Consider the following 25,671-nt stretch of genomic DNA (forward strand, 5'->3'; position numbering starts at 1 on the left):
TCATTTGCTACTGTTGAAAGTCACTTTCCTAATTAGCTGCATTGATTCTACTCAACAGCTCACAGCAATATCCACTAAAATGCCTTTTGCCTTTAGCAGGGAGAGGTGATATATATATATATATATATATATATATATATATATATGCTTTGAATATAAAACATTAAAGACCATTCTAATGATTCTGATTAATTATCAGTCATAAAATACCTTCAAGTTATAACAAAATTAGCAAGTGAGACATTTCTTCTGTGAATATCGTTACTCATTCACAAAGACAAAAAAAAAAAAAAAAAACAAGTTAAATGTCAGTCATTCTAAGGTTCATAGTTTACTTTGTAAAGTTAATGCTGGGGTAAAGCAATCACTCCAAACGTTGAATCAAAGCCAATATTGCAAAATGTTTGTTGAAGGCAGAAAAAGGTCTATGTGTGTTTCATCTGGGCCAGACGTCCATCGAATCCTGCCTGTGGAAGACTTGATGCAAATGAACGAGACAGGTATTAAAAACAATCACATTTATTACAGTTGGCCAGTCTCTTTATTCTTCTGCTTTTGGAGAGCTTGTTGCCTGTCAAATAAAAAGTGGAGAATTTAATGTAAAAGGACATAAAAGTGACATTTTTGTCTGCTTTCTTCAAACATTTTAACTTGAAGAACAAAGTTCATCGTACCCCTGTAGGGAAACTCTGTTAGTATTAATATTCTAACATGCCTGACAATATGCAACCATTAACATGATCAGACATATACTGATAAACCGAAAGGTTTGTAAAAGGCCCCAGATAGCATTTATTACAAGTTAAATGCCCACCAGAATAATTACAAATAAAATCAAATAATTGCAACAATACAACAGAACAATAATCACATTTTCAACTGAGTCATTGCCATTAAAATGATAAACTAGTCCAGAGTATGGACGATTAACTCGTTTCACACAGTGAAACTATCTAAAAAATCAAGAAAAACAAACAGCCAGTACTGACAATTATCATACCTGAAGATCCATTAATGATGTTCAAGAATCTCATACTGGCAGTGGGGGTCCTGTCATTCCTTGAAGTGTTGCCAGCTTCTTATTTCTGAAAAGAAGGCATCTCCAGGGCAGGTGGTGTAATTCACCACTTGTCTGTGGCCGTGGATGGTGAAGTTGGCAGCTAGTCTTCCTCCATCTACTCCACATTGGACTAGACGATGGCGCAACAGGTCCATGGCATGGCGAGATGGCAGGGTGGAAGTGTAGTTACCAACGATTGACACGCCGTACCCGATGTCATTGTGCCCCCTGGTGTGTCTGCCGAGCTGGTACCAACCTCTGCCTTCATAGACGTAGCCGTCAGAGCCGACCACGAAGCTGACAGAGCAAAGGCAGAACGGAGCATGATTAGAAAATGCAGTGTACAGTAATTGACCTGAAATAAACTTAACATAATGTAAATGCAAAAACTAGAGCGTGATGTTAAGCCACAAACAATGCAAGATCTGCAAGATTATCTGTCATACATCGTCAACAAGTGCTTGTGTGCATATAAGACATGTAATCAGCAGAATTCTTACAAATATTCCCACTAACTTTCAGTCGATATGGATTTTAGATGAGAGGATCGATACGTTGATAGTGCTGTCATAACTGTGCATTAATTATGGAGCTGGAGACAGAAGGTGATTAGCCTCGCTTAGCATAAAACCGTGAAGCAGGGGCGAACAGCTGGCATGGCTGGAATCCACCTACCAGCATCTCTAAAAGTTTGCAAGCCTAAGAGGGAGAAACCCAATCAACAGGTCATCCATCTACACACCATTAATTATAACATGTAGCTCTCCAGAAAACTAAACTGTTGGTGGTGGCACTGGTAGGTTGATTGTTTAACTCTAGGCAGAGCCAGGCTAGCTCTTTCCCCTTGCTTCCAGTCTTTACGCTAAGCTAGGCTAATCATCTCTTGTCTCCACACTTAATGCATAGACATGAAAGCCGTATCAATCTTCTCAGTTTACCTTCATCAAGACTACAAATCAAAGATGTCAAACTATTCCTTTGAAGGTTGCGTACCTGTATCCTATGTCGCCCCAGCCACGATCTTCCTGGTGGAAACGCTGCATAGATCTCATGTTGCGAGAGCAGTTCGGGAAGGATAAACAGGGCGAGGATGGCTCATCGGTGTGGTGAACATAGAGAAACTGGAGGGGCAGAGACAGTGGGAGCGGCGTACCCCTGGAGGCTTTTGCCCCCCACTGACAACGAGAGATGATTTGAGGACAGTCTGAGGAGAGGAGGTAGCATGATGAGGGTTAGGATGCTTAAACCGCCTAAACAGCCTATATTTAACTCTTAAAACAAGAGATCTAAGACAAGAGTAATGTAGAAGTGTACTCCTCTGTTTCAGCACATCGAACGTCACTGTCTGATGTGAGGTTACTCATCAGGGGTCCTTTTCAAAATTGTTTGTTTATGTAATGTATTTATGTAAAATAAAACAATAATAATTTAGGATTGTTTAAACTCTGAACATTTAGCATTGTATTGGGCTCATCCAGTATTAGTATGATTTTAGTAGTAGACAATACAGTTGTAAATAATGAGAGACTATTGTAAGAGCTTGGCTTTGTGCTAAAGCTGCAACAATTAGTTAATTCAATGGCTGATTGACAGAAAATAACTTTGCAGCAATTCTGATAACCTAATATCATTTGAGCAAGTTTTCCGGAGGAAAATGGCAAAAATAAATAAATAAATAAATAAATCAGAAAGTTCCAGCTTCTTAAATATGAATATTATTCAGTTATACTCAGTAGTCATCATAGTATAGTGATAGTCATCAATAATGAGAACAATCATTTGCTGCTGCCCTATCTAGCGCCCAAGTACACTTTTTTTGATCATTTCATAGCTCACCCCAGTACTTGTGCACAAATGTCTGCAATCCATCCTTCACTGCCTTCCCAATCCCGGTGTCCAGAGCAATCCATTCCGTCTTCTCCAACTTCCAGACGAGTGCTAGTGTCTCCATCACCTGGCTGTGAAGTGCATCAAGTGGCTCCAGAATGGATCTAGAGATCTCCCTTCGCCTAGGGCTAACATGGTTGGTCACAGCATCAAGACCCTGCCCATGCAGGGTAAAACTATAGTACCCTTTCAGAGTCTCACTGAGGGCCTGCGGCTGCTCATGTGCAGGTAGGTTGCTGAGGTCTGTGCCCAGTATAGCTCCATCCATACCCCCATTAATAACAGCATCAGTAGCCAGAGTGGCAGGCCGAGATAGCTTGAACACTTTAGGGTGCTCCACATTGTCCCAGCACCCGTTAGGCCCCAGGCGATAAGATGGCGGGAAGTCCTGGAGGCTGAGGAAGGTCAGACCCAGTGTCCTGCCTAAGGTGAGAGGGAAGATCCCAACAGCTGGGGTGCCCTCCAGTTTGGCTTTCAGGCCTGATTCGATTCCTAGCAGCAAGGGTGCAAGAGCTACCGTGGTGCCATCTGGAGTGAGGACCACCCCTCGTTCCTCTCCGTGATCCGTCACAATGTGGTGGATGGCCTTGTCAAAAAAGCTAAAGGATGAGGCATTGAGAATGGCTGTCTCTAGGACCTCAGTATCACTGAGATTATTTGATGCACCCAAGAAATGGATGGTCATCGCATCGTCGTGGCCAGCGGTCCTCCGCAGGGCCCTGACGAGAGCCAGAGGGCACAGACCAGGGTTAGAGTCTTCAACCTGCTGCACGGCTCGGATGAAGCTGTCCATGTTGCGCAGGTGGACACCTGACAAATGAACAAAAAAAGAAGTGAGGAACATTGTAGTGCAATAATGAGTCAGTGAATGAACTCTTTTGCTTCAAATGACAGCCGTGAAGGGGTCTAAACGGCATTATACAAGACAACTTAAGGTTTGGTTTGATTTAAGCACAAAACCAAATTGGTTATGTCTCAGGAAAGATCATGATTTGGTTTGAATTAGCTTCTGGTTCGATTTAGGACAACACGGTCAGATGTTTGTTCCTTCGTTAAGGTTAGGGGACGGTAACAAACACGCAGTGAAGACTATGGAAGGATCACGGTCACAGCAGTCTCCTGTGCTAAAGTCCGATGTTTTGTTGACCCACCTGCCCATGCCAACCTCTTCCCGAGACTGATTTGTTGCTCTGTCACAATCTCATACTACTTCTACCTGCCTTACTGTCATAACTCCTACAGCTGCTGGAGGGTTTTGCCACTTTAATGTGATCAAATGTCATTTTCACGACATCTCTCTCCTGTATGTTTTTGTCTCTTCGATACGATGTTTATACATGGGGATGAATGTAGGCATTTCTTAATATCTGTATGTGTGGTGAGTGATTCTGTGAAAATTATTTGCTTGCTGATTTATATTCAGAAAATTAAGTATTCAATATTTGAATAATAAAATGGAGGGTAAGCACTGAAAACACGCACTTCCTCAAATTAAAGATTACAGAGTTCAGGTAATTAGTGAACCACAACATGACGGGTTTACTAGAGAGAAAATTTTCCTTATCAAACCATGTAGCTTTATGAAGAAGATAGCACAAATGTTTACATATTTTGAATAACTGAACTTACCTACCAGCCTGCTGTGAACGGGAAAGAAATAGGATAAAGACAGAACAAAAAACGATAGTCCAAATAAAGTCATGTTGCATCTCCTGGTTACAACCAAAAAAACAGAATTAGGCTTCCTCCAAGCCAAATGAACAAAAAGTAAAAATTAAAAATTAAAATTAGAATAAAAAAACAACCTAAACAGTGAGATATGAAGGAATCTCTACAATGACCGTCAACATGCAGGCTTTCCAATAAAGTAAACTAAATAGCACCGTTGTGCTCCCAACAACGTCTGAGAGAAGTTGTGTAGGTGTATTTGTAAATGTGCATGACTGCAATGTGTCCCAGCAAGGAAGAGTACACTTTGTACACTGATGACGCCCGATATTGATTTAGCCTACAGTAAGATAAAGTGTTTCAAGAGCAAAACAAAGTCTTGGCCACTAGATCAAGTTTATTACAGATTACAACTGAGTGTTTTTTCAAATTATATTGGGTTGAGTCACTCTTTCTCCATATATTATACAGCCTTGTGTGGCTTCCTTTGTATACAGTCTGTCATTCAATACACACTCGCTGAAGTGAAGGATTTGTGGCTAATGTTTACCGTCTCATGTGATGTGTGCATCTGTTGTGTACTCACCAGTAGTGTCATGACACATTTTAGTCACTGGTGATCACATAAACAGTCCAGTAAAGGAACCTTTAATGCAGGGAAATGATTAAAAACAACAACTGTTCTGTTTTTGTCCTGATTTTGTCATTTGAGGTGTTGTCAAAATGAAGCTATGCAAAACTGGTGTTAACTATCACCAGTGGATGTACAGTCACATCAGTTTGTCCCAAAATCAAGAAAATATCCACTTCTTTGTGATTTTATGCTTCAGTCACAGTTTTATGCACCACAAGGGACATAATCATGAAGTAGCATTTTGATTTCAAACTTCTGAATATGATTGTCTTGTTATTGTTTGTACATAAGAGGTTGGATAAAAGATTAGTAATATTTGTGTTAAAATTTGCACTAACATTAAGATTATATTAACACACAAAAATTATTTAGAACAGTACATGCACACATTTCCTTGAGATGATACTGACACTAACAGTTTAAATACAATGCTGGTCATGGGTACTGTATGTATACAGCTCGCCTTGTAATTGTTCTTGGTTCTTTCTATTCTTATTTTTATTTTTATTTTACACACTTCAGATTTTGTTTTTTGGGCTGTTTAAGATATGTCCTTATGCTGCTGCAACACCTGAATTTCCCATCTGGGGGTCAATGAACAAATAGTATATTAGAAATGATGAAAAAAAAAATACTAATGGTAAATTGAAATTATGTCAAATCTAAGAGAGCAAAATTGACATATAAAATGAAAAAACTGACAAAATTGACAGCTTATGTATGACTTACTATCTCCTAACATCCCTTTTTCAACTGCAGTTTAGTCAAAATACTGACTCTAAAAGCCTTTAACGTTGACGTTTTTATCATGACCCACTTTTTCAACAGCGTCAATCAATGGTGTCATGTGACAGATGACGTCATACACTAGGAACAGGAAGTAATCCGAACAACAACAACAGCAGGTGCAGCAAGTGGTCATGTGAATTGTTATTGTAGTTTTGAGTAGCTTTTTGAGAAAATGACAATTATTCCTGACATATATGTAGAAGCTCATCTCATTTTTCTGTTCGTCGCGCTACTGCAGTAGTTTGGTCTGGTTAGCATTAGCCTGTTAGCCTGAAGACCAGCAGTTTGTGTTTGCAGCCTCTAATTCTGCTTCCGTCCGTCTCCCTGCACCGCTGCAGCTGTTATTTAACTAGTAATGGAGACTCGATTCACTCGAGGCAAGTCTGCTATTTTGGAGCGGCCACTGAGCCGACCGAAAACCGAAGTGAGTGTGAGCGCCTTCGCCCTGCTGTTCTCGGAGGTGGTGCAGTACTGCCAGAGCAGGGTGTACTCGGTGTCCGAGCTGCAGGCTCGCCTGTCCGAGCTGGGTCAGCGGGTGGGAGCCAGTCTGCTGGACGTGCTGGTTCTGAGGGAGAAGAACGGCAAGAGGGAGACCAAAGTACTGAACATACTGCTGTTCATCAAGGTACACACTCGCTGACTGACCTGAGCAGGAAAAGCACAGGTGGAAGCGGTACTGTAAATGATGGCTCTGCGCCAATAACAATCAGGACTGTTAAGAAAAACGCAGTAGCTTTCATGGTGTGTCGGAATGGCACATCTGAATGGAATGCGCCCCTCATGACGTTAGCACAGCTGTATTTTATGACTACTATGACATGTCAAAAATCTGCTTTATGTATATATACATATACTGAATCCAACTGAAACCAAAACATACCTGGCTTTTATTGAGTCCTAAAAGTCTCTTTTACTTAAAATGAGTAAGAGAATCTGCTGCTACGATGAGATAATTACATGTCTTAATACAATGTGAGCTGCTCTGGATGTGCGAACGAAGGAAATGTCAAAACAGTATAATACAACAGGGAGTAACATATCACAGCTGTTTAACAATATTGTGTATCATGTATGTGGGTGTAACTCTATGTGATCACATTAAATGATATCCGCAAATCTACACTTATGGCTGAAAATCAGTGAAACAAAGTGAGAAATAAGTAAAATATGAAATAACCATTTGCTTTGTGCTCCACAGGTATCTGTGTGGAGAGCCTTGTTTGGCAAGGAGGCAGACAAGCTGGAGCAGGCCAACGACGATGACAAGACCTACTACATCATCGAAAAAGAGCCGCTCGTCAACATGTACATCTCCATCCCTAAGGAGAACAGCACCTTGAACTGTGCAGCCTTCACCGGAGGCATCGTAGAGGCCATCCTCACCCACAGCGGCTTCCCCGCCAAAGTCACCGTCCACTGGCACAAGGGCACCACACTCATGATCAAGTTCAGTGAGGCGGTGATCGCCAGAGACAAAGCACTGGAAGGCAGATAGAGGAGGGACAAGGTTGTTTTCTTTTTAGAGGGTATTAGGCTGACACCAACAATTTCCAAGCCAAACAGGTGATGGAAAATCTTCCATTTCCCCATGTTATGTTAGTCAGATAAAACGTGTGACTGCATGCGTATCGACAGGCCTGATGGGGTATTAGCTGCGTCCCTCTCAGAGTGTCTGAGAGTCCCAACGGTGGAGCAGCTTTACTTGTGTCACACATTAAGCCTGCAATTAAAGTCTTATGGTTGAAACGTGTGTTTATGCAAAACAATGTTTAGACCTGTATTTTGCTTGGTAAAATGTAAATACGAAGAGACGGTTTCTGGATAAATAAATTTTTCTTGAACTCTGTGGGAAAAAGTGGGGAACAGTATTTTAACACTTGTTAACACTTTTTCAATTTTATTTTTTTACCATATAGGATGCTGCAAATGGAAAATAGTGTGTTGCGAAAGCAGGGAGAGAGGGAAGCAAGGTGAGTCATCTGTCCAAGAGAAGAAAAAAGAAGAGACTGCTCCTGTGTCTGAGTCATGGTCGACCGATTCATCAGGCCCATATGTGGCATTCTGAGATAATTGGCATTGGCTGATATCTGTGCTCAGAAGGCCAATTAAACAAAAATACCTGCAGACATCAGAGACAGTATGTTTTTTGATTTGCAAATAAGTTTTTGTGTTCAAATCAATATCTTAGTGTTAAATGTTCATTGGAACCAAAAACAGAAAAACTGCTGCTTGCAACTGTATGTACATTGTGTATTGTTTATTTATGGAAGTACAAATTTTCGTTCTCTCAGATGTAAGGAGACGCTGCTATCTGTCAATAAATGCTGTTGTTGAGTGCACAATAATGTTGATACATTTTTCCTTAACTTTAAAAGAATTCCACTTCAGATAGACTGCAGATCTACTTGGAAATGAGAAGTGCAGACAGTAACATTGGTGTCCATTTAAATTCAGCAGCTGTGTCCAATTTGTCTGTTGCATGAGTTTTAGAAGATCAGAAGAGAAGACTTGTAGCAAAGGCAAATAATTCATCTTATGATGTTGCCTTTTCAATCAGTGACAAGCAGAAACAATGTAATGCAATGAATACCATCTTCGTTAAACTTAATTTAAATTGCAGACACTGGCAGGGCTGAGTTGAAATTATATATTTCTAACTTTTCTACTGCCTCACTTACATCAAAGCAAATGTAAGAGATCAGCTTCCAGCACTGCTGAGGTTGCTTTGTCAAGGGTTGTGATTCTAACAGAAATTATTTATTTTATGACTGATCCAAAGATATTCAGTTTACTGTCGTAGTGGAGTAAAGAAAATATTCAGATTTAAAAAGGTGGAATCAAAGAATTTTTGCTCTTTTATTACTCCACCGACTGATTATCAAAACAGTTGGTGACTGATTTAATAGTTGACAACTAATCCGCTAATCGTTGCAGCTCTAATAATGAATAAGCAAGCTGGGGCAGGCTTGCTTCAGGCCACACAAAATAATGGTGGATATTTTAGGGATTTTCAATTGTACAAAAAATAAAAATAAAAAAATTAAATTAGTTACGCTGTGAGTCATGCCTTGCACGAGATGAAATTTGTACAATAAATGTGCTGTAAATTGGTGTCTTGCACCCGCCGGCACAGGCGTGCAGGGCTGTGAGCGGCTTCGTCACGTGGTGTCAGTCACATGACCTGAGAGACAGGAAGAGAGTCAGAGCGAACGGCAGCGCAGCAGTCCATTCGGCAGCTGTTTCAGGTCAGCCGAGTGTTGTCAGAGCTGTAAACATTTACTGGCACAGTAAAATAGCAAAACAAATAATCTGCTGGCTACTCCAAGCTTTAGCTTCATGTTTTGCATATTTATTGTTTTTAGAATCGGTTAATAAACATGGCGACGACGGGACACCAGGGCTCCTCAGGTAACGGTGGTTACGATTTTCAACCTTTAAATTTAACTTTAAACGTTACTCACGATCCATTTGACTCATTTTAGTAAAGTAAAGATGGACGGTTTTGTTGTTTCTCTCCGGGATGTAAGTTAGTTTTAGAGCTGTCTTCTGGTGTCTGAAATGTACCTTAATGTAAGTTGTTGTTGTTGTTGTTGTTGTTGTTGTTGTTGTTGTTGTTGTTGTTGTTGAGACACCAACAACATTACGGTAAGTTCAGCCGTGTTTCTGCCCTGTCATCCTCTGGACAGCTGAGGTACAGTAACTTAGTCATTATCATCAAGTGTGTTTTTCGCAAAGTGCTCTGTCAACATCATTTCCTTGTCAGTCAGTTATTTGTTTGATTCTTATTTCAAGCGAAAATGCCCGTGATTCACTGTTTCCAGCTTCTGAAATGTGAAAATTTGCTACCTTTATCCGTTTTAATAACGCTATAATCATTACCTTTGGGTTTTGGACAGTCAGTCGAACAAAGAATGATATTTAAGAACATGACTTTGCTTTCTTTGAACCTGTCATGAAATTTTTAGACTAAATGCTTGGTTGTTTAATCTTGCACATAATTCCATGAAAGCAGATTACTAGAAAAGTAGTTAGTTGCAGCCCTAGTTGTATGTGTTTAGGGTGGTTTACCCTCCACTGCATGTATAGTGGACAATGATCAATAGAATGCACCTTTAAATGAAATCAGCTGACCTAATGTTAGTGCAGACCGTGGGCCTGCATCTTGACCCAGTTTCAGAGGTTGCGGTGACTGTGGGAGACTGTTGTTAAGACTGTCTCGCCATTAAGACCCAGATCTTCCATCAACACCACCAGCCCCCCTTTCATCAAATCTACTAAGTCATGTGCATCTGAACAGCCCAACTCTATCATGCATAATAACAGGTCCAACACCGCTTCATAAGCTCGTCTTACGCATGGTTGAGTCTGCAGTTTTTTGAGAGGTTGTTGACGTGGGTTGGATGAAGTAAGGCTCTTCAAGTTAACGCGTCAGTTCACCCAAATTGCAAAAGGATTTCTTTCTTCCCAGCCCTAGGGGTATCTAACTGTGCATGTGAATGTTAGTGCTTCACCTCCCTGCTTACCTCCATTGTAATGTGGCGGCAGCAGAAGTTTCAGAGGTGCATATCTCAAAATGTCTGCACATAAATCCCAAATTATGTGCACTAAGTACTGCCAAAAGGGTTAAGAAAGGAAATACTGGATTTGATTGTTTTATTTGGTAATATGGGTATCACTGACCATTTAAGGCTGAATTATCAGGCCTTTTTTCCCTCCCCTGATAATAACTCTTGTGTTTAATCTTAAAACATTTTTAAGTGCTCATGGTGAAGTGAAATTTAGCACATTTCTGCAAAAGAAGAACGTGGTGCATGAAAAGTATCACATCCAACCCACAAGCAACCCAGAGCCTGTTTATCAGCATATCATCGTTTTCTGCGAGGTACTTCCTTTAACTGTGGTTTAAGTGGACGTTTTGGACTCTCAGCCTGTGGGTGGCCTCTGGCTGTGGACTGCCAGACTAGATCTAGGAACAGATACCAAGTTGTTGACAGATTTCCTGTTACAGTAAGGGTTTTGATTGACAGACATGTAGCGACATTTGTGTTTCTGCCAGCACTGCACTGGCAGCCATGAACCGGAAGAGCCAGATATTTTCACGGATTAACTCAGCGTGTGTGGCACGGTCAATGGCCTGCACCCACTTTTGTTTGGCTGATCGCTATCTGCCGTGACAGTCGACACACTCCTCCGATCAAAGATATTTGTGCTCTTGGTCTGCTGTCTGTTGTCTGTCTGCATGAAATGTGAAGTAGTTGGATTCTTTCGTCTGTTTTTCATTCTTCTCACCAATGCACGCAACCCTTGTCAAGGCCAGGTCACCTCGCCTTCCGCGGTTGTGGCAGAGTTCACTGAGATGCTGTCACTCTCAGGTGTGTGATAATGTAGGAACTGATCCCTATGAGAGTGGATTTGGTTTTTCTGATGGTGGCCAAATGTGACTGTCATAAAACCTCAGGGGATCACTCCAATCCTACATTTGCATTTGTTCATTTTTGTGAAAAAGAAGAAACAGAGGCTCATATTCTGAATATGATTAGTTGACAAAATGCAGATTTCCCATTTCTAAACTGTTCAATTATGAATTTGAAAATGCCTTAAAAGCGCACTCCATTGATTTAGCATTATAATCCTATAACACTGATGGATCCATGAGGGACAGATTAAAAACGGATTAAAATCGATGCAGCAGAAAGAGAGAAAGTCCACTTTGGCCGTGAAGATTCTCAGTCATTCAGGTCATGGTTATCCAAGGAGGGCTGGATCTGGATCTAGGTCTAAGTCCACTGTGCATAACTAAGTCATAACCAACAGACTGACTTGTCTTTAAATGCGCATGAGACATGAGGTATTTTTTAGGTGAGACTCATGAAGCAGGAGCGGGATAAATCCTTTTGAGTGAGGCTACCGGTTTGTTTACAGTAGTGTCACAGATGGTTACTCATATAAAGAATGAACTCCTCTCCTTCCAGTACCCATACAAACTACATGTAAAGAAATGAATCTCAGGATTGTGCCATGTAGGAAAACAGGAACAAACACCATTTTTGTAGCTGATTGATTGCAGTGCTCTGTAACACATGACAAGAATTTGGAGTCATGCTACTCCCTAAGTTTTCTGTCTAATGTCATTCTGTTAAACTTTCATCATGTTTACAGTCAGCTGCTGATATGGAACACTGCTGGTGTTTTTCCTTGTTTCACTTCTCATTTCCATTAGACAACTTTGCTAAGCTGGTGATTTGCTCTGCTGACTGATTGTGTCAGTTGAGCTTGCATTTGTCCTGACTTGGTAGTTTGTCTGACCTTGCGCGTGTTGACTGTGGTCACATAGTCGTATTTAAATAAGGTCCTCATGTCTGTCGGAACAGTGACCAAATGCTCTACAACAACCACCACGACCAGCTTGAGTTTGTTGCAAGCCCAGCAAGTCATTTCCCTGAATGTAGACTGAGTGACCCCATTCTTGGTTTTTTCTTTAAAGCAGCCAGGTCTAGCCAGCTAAAAGCATGTGACAGGTATTAAGCGTGATTATGCTACTCTGTGATTTGTGACAATTTGGTTGGTTCCTGCCACAAAGACATGACACATCAACTCGCTGTTTCCATTTTTCTGTTGTTTTCTATGGAGTAGTTCTATCTGTCTCTGTTCTGGAGGATTCTGTGCAGGATTTTTTGGTCTGTTTTTTTAGGGATGTTTATAAAAAATCATTTCCTGGCGTTGTAATTGTCAGGTTTGTGTCCTTGTTGTTTTGGCTGGTGCAGCACTTTTACAACAAAGAACTGACTCCTCTAAACTTAATAAGATGTGTAGCAGTGTTTTCACAAGTCACTAATGCTCTGAACACTATAAAAACAAATCAAATATAGGTTCTTGTTGTGTCCTGTGTACTTGGAGGACCCACAGCAACATTTATTTCCACTAATCCCTGTCGCTTTGGAGTCAAAAGCGTTAAATCACATGGTGCAGCCAAGATGAACGCATGCTCAAAGTGCCCGAGGGTACAGAGGAGTAAACTCATACACACCGAGACGCAAAGTGGAGGTATCAGACTGAGGTGAAACAGTAAAAGCTGATGACAGACTGTTCGGGCTCAGGCACATGTGTGGCACTGACAGGATGCTGTCACTGGAAGTAGACAATGTCAGTGAGTTGATGGTGGAATCAGGTTTTGCAAGAAATGAGTAGACTTGGCCTCAGCACTTTGGAAAGCCAGCTCAGTTCACATGATTGTTGCTTTCCCTCTCAGCTAGTTGTTATAGCCACAACTGTTGGACTGCACAATAGGTTGTTTGCAGTCACGTGACGTGAAATTCAGTCAGAGGGCCAGAGGTGAAAACTGCAGTGAATGAGATGAAGGAAAGTTCTTACTGGGCCAGTTTAGATGAAATTATGAGAGAAAGGTACAAACAGAAAATCTGTTGCTTGTAGTTATGACTTTAAACCTATCACCATAGATTTAAAGCAATAACTCATGTTACACGATATGCACCATTAGACGACTCGGCTCCTCCTGACCGCATACAGTTAACAAGCATTTTTTTCGGGCATTTTTTGTTCAGTTTCTTGCGTTTTTCACCGTTATGAACAACAGCGTTTGGTGCTCAATAATAGCGCCTCCTGGTTTCTTGGTTTGATCCATCTGAGCAACCCTAAACGACGCAAAACATCAGCATTTTGAGTGTGTGTTGTACTGCTTCCTCCATCTGCAGTTTGCACCACAACAGAGTGACGTGACGTCATCTGCAAACAACCTATAGCTCTCTTGTCCTGGTCTCCTAATTTTGCCTAATTTCTTTCTTGCCACAGACATTTGATTTATCATCTTCTTGACATTCTTTAGTGTAACAGCCATGTGACCTAGCTTGATTTATGTATGCGTCATACACTGATATCAAAGCCAGGGTTTCTCTTAATGTTTTATAGCAGGTGTGTGTCACCTCGCCCAAAACAAAGTCCAGCTAACCACTCGCATAAAATAAACAAGACAGAAGACATGTCAGCAGCTCTGTGAGCCTGTACGTAGACACAGCAGCGGTTTGAGCTAAATACACGAGCATGCTAACATGCTGACAGTGATCATGTTAGTGTGCCGATGTTTAGCAGGTGCAATGTTTACCATGTTCACCATCTTAGTTGAGCACATTAACACACTAACATTTGCCAGTAGGCAAATAAACAAAACATAAAGTAAAGCTGGTCAAGGTGATTGAAAATCCTTTTAACAATTTCTGGGGGAAAAGCCGGAACGCAATACTGAGTCACAAAACTGACAAATACCAGCGCTGATCAAGTGAAACCATTAAGACAACGTCAGTCGTAATGGTGAGGGAAGACAGCGATGCTGACTTAGACTAACTTTCTGTGGTTATCGTTTGTAGAATATTACACATGGTGGTTTTTGTGAATGAAGAAAGAGACGCATGTTCTATCGACCAGAGTCTCTACAATACTGTACATTTTGAATGCATATCCATATTCTCTTTAAGAGGCTCAGTATTAGTATTGACTCACACAGGACTTTGAGTTTGACCACTTGAAACACTTGCTTAACGATGCGCTCCATGGAGCAACGGGTCTTTAAACTCGCATCAAAATAAAGATTCCTTATTTATTTCTTTCAGAACGAGAAGGCCTGTCCTGCCCGGTGACTCGCTACGGCTCCACAGACAGCAGCGGGGAGCATGACCAGAGTAACAATCATGGTCATAACCACAACAACCATCGGTTTCCCACAGCGACGGCAGGTCATTGGGTCGGGGCTGATCATGAAGAGGAGGCCATTCGCAGGAAGCTGAAATACTTCTTCATGAGCCCTTGTGATAAATATCACGCCAAGGGCCGCAAGCCTTATAAGCTGATCCTACAGCTGCTCAAGATCATTATTGTCACCGCTCAGGTACATCATATGTTACATCTCAATCTTCTAATGTTTTTCTGTTTCTTACCACAAGACTGTTTTTCATTGGGCCTCCATGCTTGCAGTTTGTCTTTGTGTGGCCATTTTCTGTCACTCTCTTGATTTAGAGTCTTGTGCTGCACAAATTGGCCCCTAAATCATGTGGCATGTGTGTGTCTTTACCCGACATGACGTGCATGCCATCCTAAAATACGAGAAAGATGACACAGGCACGTTTAACTATACATACAAATCTTTAGTGATAAACACTCAGAATGTCATTTTAGAACAGTTCAGGGTTGTAAAAAATACTGTTTTCACTGTTTATACACAGAAATATAGCAACAACTCTCATCTGTGTTTCCTGGGTGGGATCTGTCAGTAATTCATGAGGTGCAAGGAGGCGCAGAATGTTCTGATTACGGGAAAGTCATAACTTAAAGCATACTTCTTTAACACAAAGCCTGCGGTCTTAAAGGTGCACCTGGAACATACAGCCCCAGGGTTTTTCTTTTTCACCACTCCTCCTCCTGACATGCCACACTTTCCCCCTCTTTGCTCCAGTTAGTGCTGTTTGGCCTCAGTAACCAGGTGGTGGTGACCTTCAAGGAGGAGAATACTATGACCTTCAAGCACCTGTTTCTGAAAGACTACGACGAGTCCTCAGATGACTCCTTTGCTGTTTACACGCAGAGTGATGTCTACGACCACATTTTCTACGCCGTGGAACAGGTAAGCCCTGCTTCAGTGAATGAAAGGTCATGTCACACAAGGTCTGTTTCCATCATGCAAGAGTATCTTATAATAGTTTACTGAAAAAAAAATATTTAAGACTAATTAGGGTACTAATTAGGGCACCTCAGCTAGAGGCCACAGCTTCTGAGACAGAACAGAGTAAGAAAGGCAGTGATGTGCCTCTGTGTCATTTTGAATATATCAGGCCCTACTGTGTCCAGACAGAGTGATGAAACTCATAGCCTCACTTCATTCACAGGAATTTGATCACTATGCCATCTGTACTAATGTTAGCTGTAAGCTAGCCACTAACTGTATCTGTTTGTGTTCAGCTCAGCCTTCTGGCTGAACTCTGAGCTCAGCAGAAACTCAGCAGTCTCACTCCTTTTTCTTCTCGTCTCTGTATGTTTATGAAGTCGAGTCACACAGATATAACCATTAAGAGATGCACAAGATGCTAATTTTTTGCTCAAGTTAAAACCGTATCTGTCTCTCCCCCAGTATCTGGCCTTACCAGACACCACAGTGGGACGCTATGCGTACGTCTATGGTGTTGGTGTGAATGGCAGCGCGCTCTCCCTCTGCCAGCAGTACTACAAGAAGGGAAGCATTGACCCAGCCAATGACACCTTCAGCATAGACCCTCACATCATCACAGGTACACCGTACTACTACAACTACACTGTACAATGTGGAGGAGATATTGCTGGCCTGTGATGCTAGTTGCTAACAGTGCTAGAAGGTCTAAGGTTAGTTATACCATTGCTGCATATTAACCAGAGGAGCAGATAACTTGGTCAAGGTCGCTGAAAAACACAAGTGGACGCTTCTCTTTTACACTAAAACAAACATGAAAAAGTTCAGATAGTGCTGCAGAGGCAGACCACATGAAGAATGGATTGTCCTAAAAATGGTGCTTCATGCGTAGTTTGCGTATAATTTGTTTTTAAGTATTTGGAGGTCCAGCAGAGTACAATTATCTGCAGACTAATCAGTGTGATGACAGTTGTTTGCCTGCGGGAGCAACACAAGCAGCCGCTGTTATCACTCCAAAAAAAAAAAAAAAAACACCTGAGTGGGAGGAATGTTTGAGGTTACACTCTGGCTCGAGCACAAGTAGATATCACAGGATGAGAGTTTTCTCAAACCAAGTCTTTTTTAGAGGCTTTTTAAAGATAATTACAAATAACTTTAACTCCTGAAAATACGCAGTTACAATCCCAGAGTCTTGTTATGGTTTTCGTATCACATTCTGCTGCAGTTACGAGGTGAAAATATACTATGATGTTCATTATAGGTCATTTTTATATTTAAAGTCAAAACTACCTCATAATCACAAGATCTGGATCTGATAATTCTGAGAAAAGTATCTTGTGGTTATGAGATTGTTTTCTCGCAATTAGAGATGGTTATCGACTGTTGCCATTTGAAAAGACGGTGATGATGGAGTTAACTCATTTAATGTGCACAGTTCAAGCCACTAGGAGATTAATGGCACTGAATAATGTGGATAAATGGTTTTATTTTTATTAGTATGTCAACAGTGTGCACGCACCCCTGGGAGAAAGCACACTCTGACCTGCTTGAAGGTGCTCTGTGTTCCTTCATGAGCTGTGGAAACAGTATGTGATGCTTCATAGATACAAAGTCGTGCATCAGAAGTGCATCTGAGTGGGCTTTATGGTGATACAGCCTGCAATACAGTGGGATTACAATGCAATACAGAACTCCAGTTATTGTTACTCAAGTCCTTTTCATAGTCTTTGACTTATTACACCATATAAACATTTAATGAATGGGTTATAATACACTATAATATAGTTGTATTGTATGCAGATATGTATAATATGATAATATAGTAGCTGTAACAATAGAAGTTCTGCTTGTTGATAAGCCTGCAATTAAACAAAAACACTTTAAAGGCCCTCATATCTGCTTAACTAAATGCTGAACTGGCAGGGTTAAAGGTTAAAGTGTTATGATTACTTTGTCATCAGCATTTTTTTTTGTACATGTAACATTATTTATATGCTTTGTACACAATTCACAGTGAGAGAGGGTGTTGTGTACCCTCAGAGTTTCTTACTTCCTCATATCACTGTGCTTTTGAGTCAAATTTGACCAAATTAAGAGGAAGTAGCAACAGTGGAAACAACCTCATGTCAAAATCTTACTTCACCTCGTATTCCACGTACGTGAAATTCTTCTTTGTGATCTGCTGCGTCACATGATTAAGATGACTCATTACTTGTTTAATGTTGTACTGAGTGTATAGAGAGGAACCGTGAAATGCCAGAAATTGGACATTTGGTGTTTCCTCCTCTCTTGGATCACAGCTTCACAGTATTCCAGTGTTCACTCAACATGACTGTACACTGTCTGCTCTCCGCTGTTTTCAGACTGTGTAGGTGTGGACCCGCTGTCTGTCTCTCCAGCTCCGCTCACCAGCAGCTACAAGAACTTTACACTCAAGTTCCACAAGTAAGGCTTCATTTTTCACATGGCTTCTCCTTGTTTGGCATCCATTGGTGAGATTTGTCTCTGTAGTATCTGATGATGACGACATTCAACAAGTCACTTATCTCTGCTGCACTCAAGCGTGTATACAAGAACGCTGACACAGGTGTCTGTAGAAACACACACACACACACACACACACACACACACACACACACACACACACACACGGAGGTATGCAATTCAGTCATTCTGGCAACATGAAATGTCTGTGTCTGCCTCCCAATCTGTGTCTGTTCCCCCTCTGAACTACCACTGATTTCTCTTTTGAAGGTTCATTAATGTCACCATAGAGTTCCAGCTAAAGGCGATCAATATACAGACCATCATCAACAACGAGATCCCAGACTGCTACACGTTTTACATAACGGTGAGCAATGAAGGCAAGGACACACACATGCATGATTCAGAGGTAATGGATGATTATATTATCTTTTGTGAAAATTATGCGTCCTCATTGAGGCATCTCCAATTTTGCACTTTTTTTTTGCACGTTTCTTCATAATGGGGCTTAACAACAGCTTGCTGCAGAGGTTACTGGCTACGTCACCTGAAAGGGGCTGATTGGCAAAGTTAAACCTCCAACCCAGATATTTGGGTCATCAGCATCAGTCCCAGAGATGGAGACTCGAGTTTGCGACTCAGACTCGAGTTTGCGCACTTAAGTCACACAGAGAGACTTCAGACTTGACTTGGACTCGTGTTTTGGGACTCGTGAACAATCATTATGTTTTCTTTTTTTTCCTTTCTTTTCTTTTTTTTGGCGTAGTAACATTGGGGAAACTCTGAAACGTCTGACGAGCTTAATGTCATTCCCTCCTTTCTGACATGGTAACCGTATTACGCATCGGGTGCGTGGTTCACGGCCCCACGTATTAGTACCTCAGATGACACTATGGCGACCGACACACCCGCAGCTGCTCCTGTACCCTTTGTAATTACGTTTGGTTATAAAAACTTCAAACAAGACGGCACCAACAAAAGAAGCGCTGACTGCAGAGTCTGCGGTACCAAGATTAAGGATGATGGATCAACCACATCAAATTTTATTATTTTATTATTATGGTCCGACTGAGCCTGCACAATAGGGGCCAAGATATATTGTAACTGTATGTTCATGTTGGAAGAATACAGTCTCCTTTAAAGGAAATCATTCATCGTGTGTTTTCTTCATAGTGCATTGCAGTACCCTGTTTAAAGTGATCATATAACAAACAACCAATCAGTCCTGACACTTTATGCTAATAGATAAAAAGGGATAATAATACAGTAGATGCTTTGAATTTCTTAGATGTAGCTGTGCAGTATTCTTAGTAGACCGAATAGCAGCAGATGATAGAAGGCTCATTAAAACAAGAGGAGACATGAGAGATTTATTTTTTAGAGACTTGAGACTTGACTTGGACTTGTGAACGTCTCTGATCAGTCCAGAGTACGCCACACCAGTCTACACTCAACACTGATCCAGTGTATCCTAGGACATTTATTAATTATGCAGTCTGGCTCTCCTAATGCAACACATGGGCCAGTTTCGCAAAAATATTTTTTGGCTTTTTTCAATTTTTCATCCACCCACTTGGAGCAAACAGTTCATGTTTTATTTTGTATTTGGAAATATTACAGAGGACATGATCTCTGTATTCTCAATGATAGCTGCGGCTCAATGATAGCTAATACTGATTTTACTTCCTGAAATACTGCACTTTGAAAGGATATGAATTGTGTGCTTGTCGCCTTTCTCCTCCAGATAGTCCTGGACAACAAAGCCCACAGCGGGAAGGTGAAGATCCGGTTAGAAAACCAGGCAACCATAAAGGAGTGTAAGGACCCGAGCGTCTCTGGACACGGTGAGACACCAGATGAGTGGATGGATGGGACTCTTGAAAAGAGGATGGAGCAGCGAGTAATATAAGACTCATAACAGTCAAAGAAATATTGCAGTGGTAGTATGCCGGGGAAAGATGGCACGGAAATAGTAGCCATCAAAGGTGTTAAAGAACACCACAGCAGTGATACAACTGCTGCATCAAACTGAAGCACAGCTAACCTCTCCGCCTTCTCCTTTTCACCTCCAGCTGAGAACTACACACGTGTAGCGTTTGATGTGGCCGTGGCTCTGGTGTGCGTGCTGTCACTGCTGCTGTGTGGACGCTCCATACTGCGAGGCATCATGCTCCAACAGGTACAGACAGTCTGCTCCCTTTGAAGGAAACCATATGACACAATGAGATCTTTGAACAGCATTATTTCCAAAATCGTGCTGGGCTAAAATCAAGACACAAAAGTGACTAAAAACCTGAAAATAATACCTTGTTACCCCATAATAGTTAGCACTCAGGATGGTTTTGTTTTAAAATAGATGTGTGCATTTAGTGTATATGACTGCAAAGACAATGAATATTTCACTGCATGTGCACCTCATTAATTTCACTGCTGTCTGTTTATCAGGAGTTTGTGCAGTTCTTTAAGGAAACTCTGGACCGTAAAGTGTGCTGGGCTGACCGGCTCGAGTTCATTAACGGCTGGTATATCCTCCTTATCATCAGCGACCTCCTCACCATCACTGGCACCATCATCAAAATCGGCATCGAGTCGAAGGTGTGTCCTGTGTCACCCTTAAGTGACGATACCTGCTGTAGTTTCTCCTTGTGGTCAGTTGCACAGAATTCAACTAGCCTGTAGCTGCTGTCAGCAATCTCTGTTGTAAACTGTTAATGAGTTAATCACCAACACAGCAATGTCATCTGTGAAATTATGCCGCCTGTATCTAAAGTATGTTTTTTTTCTCTCCTGACAGAATATGTCCTCGTATGACTTGTGTGGCATCCTGTTGGGAACCTCCACACTCTTAGTGTGGGTTGGAGTAATTCGCTACCTCACATTCTTCCAAAAGTACAATGTAAGTCACAGATACACTGATGTGCATCAACTGATAGGGTTGTAAGCTGCTGTTTATTTAATAACTTGTCAGAAGGTGAGAAAATGCTTCTCTTAATGGGTTGATGAAATGTAATAAATCCTGTGAATCTGGTCTCTGTGCTCTCTCTCACATTGTAATTTGATCTTTCTAATGTCTCCGTGCTTCCCGTAGATCCTGATTGTGACACTTCGAGCAGCGTTCCCTAATGTGATCCGCTTCTGCTGCTGCGTGGCCGTCATCTATCTGGGCTACTGCTTCTGCGGCTGGATCGTCCTTGGACCGTACCACGTCAAGGTGAACAAAAACAAAACTCTTGTAGACACAGATGTGACCATTTGGTGCAGTAAAACCACATAAACCTGCAAGAACATATTGTTGTGGCCAGTGGAAACAAGCTGTGAACACAACATTGACACATTGTTGCCTTTTAAGTTGATATGACAAACTACTGCACCTTTAAGAGCCTTTGATGGCGATGTGTTTGTTGGTTAGCCATTCTTACATTCTTACATTCTTGCCAGTCAACGTTGTGTACATTGATGGCTGTTTTCTCTCCCTCAGTTCCGCTCTCTGTCCATGGTGTCAGAGTGCCTATTCTCCCTCATTAATGGGGACGACATGTTTGTGACGTTCTCAGAGATGCAGGAGAGCAGCACTCTGGTGTGGCTGTTCAGCCAAGTTTACTTGTACACCTTCATCTCCCTTTTCATCTACATGGTGCTCTCACTGTTCATTGCCCTCATCACAGGAGCCTACGAGACCATCAAGGTAGGATATGGGGCTGACTTAATCCACGTTACCCTTTTCTGTTTTTCTGACCGCCAGAATGCTGTCAGAGCTGTAGAACAGGGAAGGAACAGGAGAAAAATATAATAAACATTAGCAATAATGTGTACTCTTTGTTTTCCACAGCATCAAACCCAAGAGCCCATCCACATCACAGACCTGCATGCCTTCATAGCAGAATGTACGGATGCACCGAGCTCTGGGAAGTTCAGGGGTCTGGAGACCTCGCCGTGCTCCTTCTTCTGCTGCTGTGACAGGTGAGGGGGGGGGACACAAGATCAACAGCAGCAATCATCTCTGTGATGAGCGATCAATGAGGACTGAATAATTACTGAGGAGTAATCTATCTCAGTGTGTCTAACCAACACATGGTTTCATTGATAACAAACAGTAGCAGCAAAGGAAAAAAGGGACCTGATGTGAGCTGCCTGGGAACCTTTGCTGCATGTCAGACCCCTGTCTCTTATCCTCTGTCATTTCCTGTCTGTACCTCTACTTTTAGTGTCATAATAAAAGCAAAATCAAAACAAGTCTTTAACGATCAGAATATTTTCACATGACAGCATGTGTTTGCGAGTGTTTTAAGGTAGCGTGAGCACAGTGAAGACCAGGTTTGAAAAATATTACTCCAACATGTTTGGGGTGATTTTCTACCATAATGTTTTAAATGTTAATAATGCTTCACTTAAATACTGCCATTATTTGACTGTAAATAAGAATATTTAACTTAATGTAAAATATTCTGATTATAGAAAATGGTTACATGAGCCACTTTTCTTTGATTTCCCACCAGAACGACGACATATGAGGACGTCCTGCTGGTGAACTGAAGTGTACCTCAGTGACCTCACTGTCCGCCCCTGCTGACAACAGGGATACGCTGCACACTCCTGACCCCCATGTCTCTGTGGCAACATACCGAGTCTGAGTCTGGGTCAAGCCTCAGCACTTGTGTGAAGGAGGAGTCACCATTAGCTGGACAAGGACTCTGCAGAAGGAATATGTAACACTTTTCCTTATCGACCTTTTGTTTTCCCCATCCTTGACTCTGTGAGCAAGAAACTCGTCCCTATACAGGAGTGGACCATCATGGATGACTAATGCACTGACATTTCTCTTTCCTTTGTTGGTTTTTTAAAACAAAACAGTATTTTTCTTATGTATTTAATAATGCACAATGTTGAACCAGTGACAGGACCTTTTGTCAAAATGCTAAGTGGGTACAGGTGCCATGATGATGACTGCAGTTTTGCATACATGGTGCTAACTGTTTTTATTTTTGTGTTTTTCCTTTTATAGTATTTCAAAGTAGGTTACCTCTTGAAGACAGGGCTCTTAAATTGATGCTTTTATACATCTTACAAAACATAAAAAGGAGAAGTTGTGTCCTTTTTCTTCCACCCAACTGCTCTATTTTGAAATACCGTAACATCCCCTGTACTCCATCATATCAGCTCCCAGTGGGAAATGTACGTTGTACATTCATACAGAATGATGGAAATCAACCTTGTTAGTAGTTTGTCTTTTTTAGACAATCAGGGAGATTGCTTCCAGAAAAATATCGGACAAAAGGCCCACAAATCGATTTGTTTTCTCTCCTGTGAGCTGCACCTCCAGTATAAAGTTTCAAACAGCGCCTTGAGCTGCGGTTCTGCTGCCCAAGCATCGCGTTACCGTCAGATGTGGATGCTATAGCTCTGTAGTTCTTGCTGCACTTGGTTGCTGTAGTAGATTGTGTGCTGTATTACATTTATCTGAGTAATGGTCAATGTAATGTCACTAATGAAGCACTAAATATTGTCTGTAGTCAGCTGCAACAAGCTGTTCTGAAGACCCATATGCATGTTTCTTTAATGATGCTAAAGTACGTTAAGATACAAAGAGTTCATCTGCTGTTCAGAAGCTAGAGCTGTTGTCCGCTTCCTTTATCTCTGTACAACAATGATGGCAGTCTGCAAACTGTATGTGACTTGTAAGAGAAAAATGACTTGAATTGCGTACAAGGTGGAGGTTAAGGGTAGATAACAAGAAGACCACTTATTGACAGTAGAAGCATATTTGAAGGTCTGTAATGATGTCCTGTCTTACCGAATCATAGTGCTTTTTAGTCCGTTTGTTGTCTTCATAACGATGTCTAAAACTGTAGCCCAGTGACTGGATCTTGAATTTATTTTCATTTGTATCACATGAAACGCACAATAGCTAGAAGAGTTTCACAGTGTGGACTCTGCACAGTGTTTTTAGGAAGATTGTTGTTTTTTTTTTTTTGTGAAGGAGAGATGATTCCTGGTCCAAGCAGTAGTGGGTTAATACGATGACAGTATTTTTTCCAGTCATCTCATACTCTGTTTAATTAGCCAGCTATGTGTCATTTAAGATGAATATGCTGATGGACTTTGGATCTAGATGGCAGACATGTGCCAAATTTATCCATGACCTTAACTTTAAATTATTTGACATACATCCATATATTGTCTAGTGTTCCGGGTATGTACCTTTCCTACATGTTGATGGTATCATGTTTTTTATACAAATGATCTGCACTTGAACTGTATTGAAAAAATGCAAACATTAGAGACATGAGTCATTTGAAGTCAGCTACTTGGTGTCCTATATTTTGCCAATCTTTTGATTAAAGTTTTGTGGCTCATGTTTGATATTAAAACACAGTTTTATTTCATTTTGTATCATGATTTGAATTCATCTACAGTGACTTTGGGTGCAGTTCCACTGGATTTTCAGAAGGGGGAGCTCATATGTCTGCATACAGATTCAATCGACACTGTGCAAAGGGTCAACAAGTTTATTTTTCTCCTTTGTTGGTCGATAAAAAGGTTACGTCGAGGATTTAAAAGAAACTACAATTTGAGATTTTTGCGGATGAATCCTTGAATCTACCACTTGGTCATACTCAGCTGCTGTGAACACCCTGCACGTTTTAGCTGAGACGCTGCAGCACAGAGCCTACACAGAGAGGAAATTACAATTCTGGATTCTTTTTTCAGAACAGTCCAATATGATGAGCTCATTTCCTGGTTATTGAGCTTCCCAAGCAAGGCTTGGCAGCTGATGTTGCACATCCTTGCCTTCCACCCACTTAACCTAATATCATCATGCATTATGTACTGCTCTCACAGTGCATTGATGGCTCATGTCAGACTGTGTGAGAGGGAAGGAACGGTCGAATTCAGAGTCTGTTGCAGCTCATAAAAACTGTTTCATTCACTTACTTGAATAGAGAACTTTTTCTTCTCACACGTTGTGCATATATGTTGGACTGCTTTTACGTCTGATGCACACTGAAAGCCCAGAGGTAATGCCTTGCTCCAGAAGCTGCTAATGCTCTGTCAGTTGTGGTTTCAGTGTGCTGATGTCGGGTGTGGTCCTTTGTTGGTGCCAGCTTGAATTGAAATGTGCTCCAGTCATTCACTTGGGACTTGCTGTTTGAAGTTCAGGGCCTTTTATATTAACAGAGCACTTCAGATAAAAAAAAAATGCAGGCCTGCAGCAGCAGCAGCAGTTTCCTTTTCCTGTCTTATGTCTTTATTTCATGAATCACTGAATCTGCGGCCATCTGAGTTTGTGTTTGGTGTCTTGCTTTTTCTGCTTGTCTGTGTTTGGGCTTGCAGAGTGTGTTTTGTGCCACAGGCAGTGTGTGCACCTGTCTTCACTCTGGGGTGTGAGGGCAGATGGGTGACCAGGCTACACTAAGGAAACCGATTCAGAAGTAGCTAAGTCTGTGTATAAAAACCTTGAAGATTATCAGTTCATTGTAA

At 41.3% G+C, this 25,671-nt stretch overlaps 3 protein-coding genes across 4 annotated transcripts; 2 read left to right on the top strand and 1 right to left on the bottom strand.

The window, feature by feature from the left end:
* Positions 1-504: 504 nt before the first annotated feature.
* On the bottom strand, positions 505-4,776 carry LOC143319244 (N-acetylmuramoyl-L-alanine amidase-like). Its single transcript, XM_076728038.1, has 5 exons — positions 4,577-4,776; positions 2,897-3,757; positions 2,054-2,264; positions 1,001-1,357; positions 505-571 (listed from the first exon to the last, which is right to left on the bottom strand). The coding sequence occupies exons 1-4, from the start codon at positions 4,647-4,649 to the stop codon at positions 1,054-1,056; spliced, it is 1,449 nt and encodes a 482-aa protein (XP_076584153.1). The 5' UTR covers positions 4,650-4,776; the 3' UTR covers positions 505-571; positions 1,001-1,053.
* A 1,322-nt stretch (positions 4,777-6,098) lies between these two features.
* On the top strand, positions 6,099-9,058 carry trappc5 (trafficking protein particle complex subunit 5). 2 transcript variants are annotated; one of them, XR_013077065.1, is made up of 3 exons: positions 6,102-6,663; positions 7,237-7,601; positions 7,955-8,955. XR_013077065.1 is itself a non-coding variant. In XM_076728040.1 (2 exons), exons 1-2 carry the CDS (start codon positions 6,394-6,396, stop codon positions 7,531-7,533), a joined length of 567 nt encoding a protein of 188 aa, XP_076584155.1. In that variant the 5' UTR covers positions 6,099-6,393; the 3' UTR covers positions 7,534-9,058. The 2 variants fall into 2 exon arrangements, 1 of the variants encoding a protein (XP_076584155.1); XM_076728040.1 differs by having other exon boundaries at positions 6,099-6,663; positions 7,237-9,058.
* Positions 9,059-9,221: 163 nt separating this feature from the next.
* Positions 9,222-24,560, top strand: mcoln1a (mucolipin TRP cation channel 1a). Its single transcript, XM_076728037.1, has 14 exons — positions 9,222-9,446; positions 14,663-14,937; positions 15,502-15,669; positions 16,174-16,330; positions 18,072-18,153; positions 18,463-18,559; positions 19,937-20,036; positions 20,265-20,371; positions 20,638-20,787; positions 20,987-21,088; positions 21,281-21,403; positions 21,671-21,877; positions 22,022-22,152; positions 22,689-24,560. The coding sequence occupies exons 1-14, from the start codon at positions 9,416-9,418 to the stop codon at positions 22,723-22,725; spliced, it is 1,767 nt and encodes a 588-aa protein (XP_076584152.1). The 5' UTR covers positions 9,222-9,415; the 3' UTR covers positions 22,726-24,560.
* The last annotated feature ends 1,111 nt before the right edge of the window (positions 24,561-25,671 follow it).

Source organism: Chaetodon auriga, chromosome 4, assembly GCF_051107435.1.
Source record: "Chaetodon auriga isolate fChaAug3 chromosome 4, fChaAug3.hap1, whole genome shotgun sequence".
NCBI lineage: Eukaryota > Metazoa > Chordata > Actinopteri > Chaetodontiformes > Chaetodontidae > Chaetodon > Chaetodon auriga.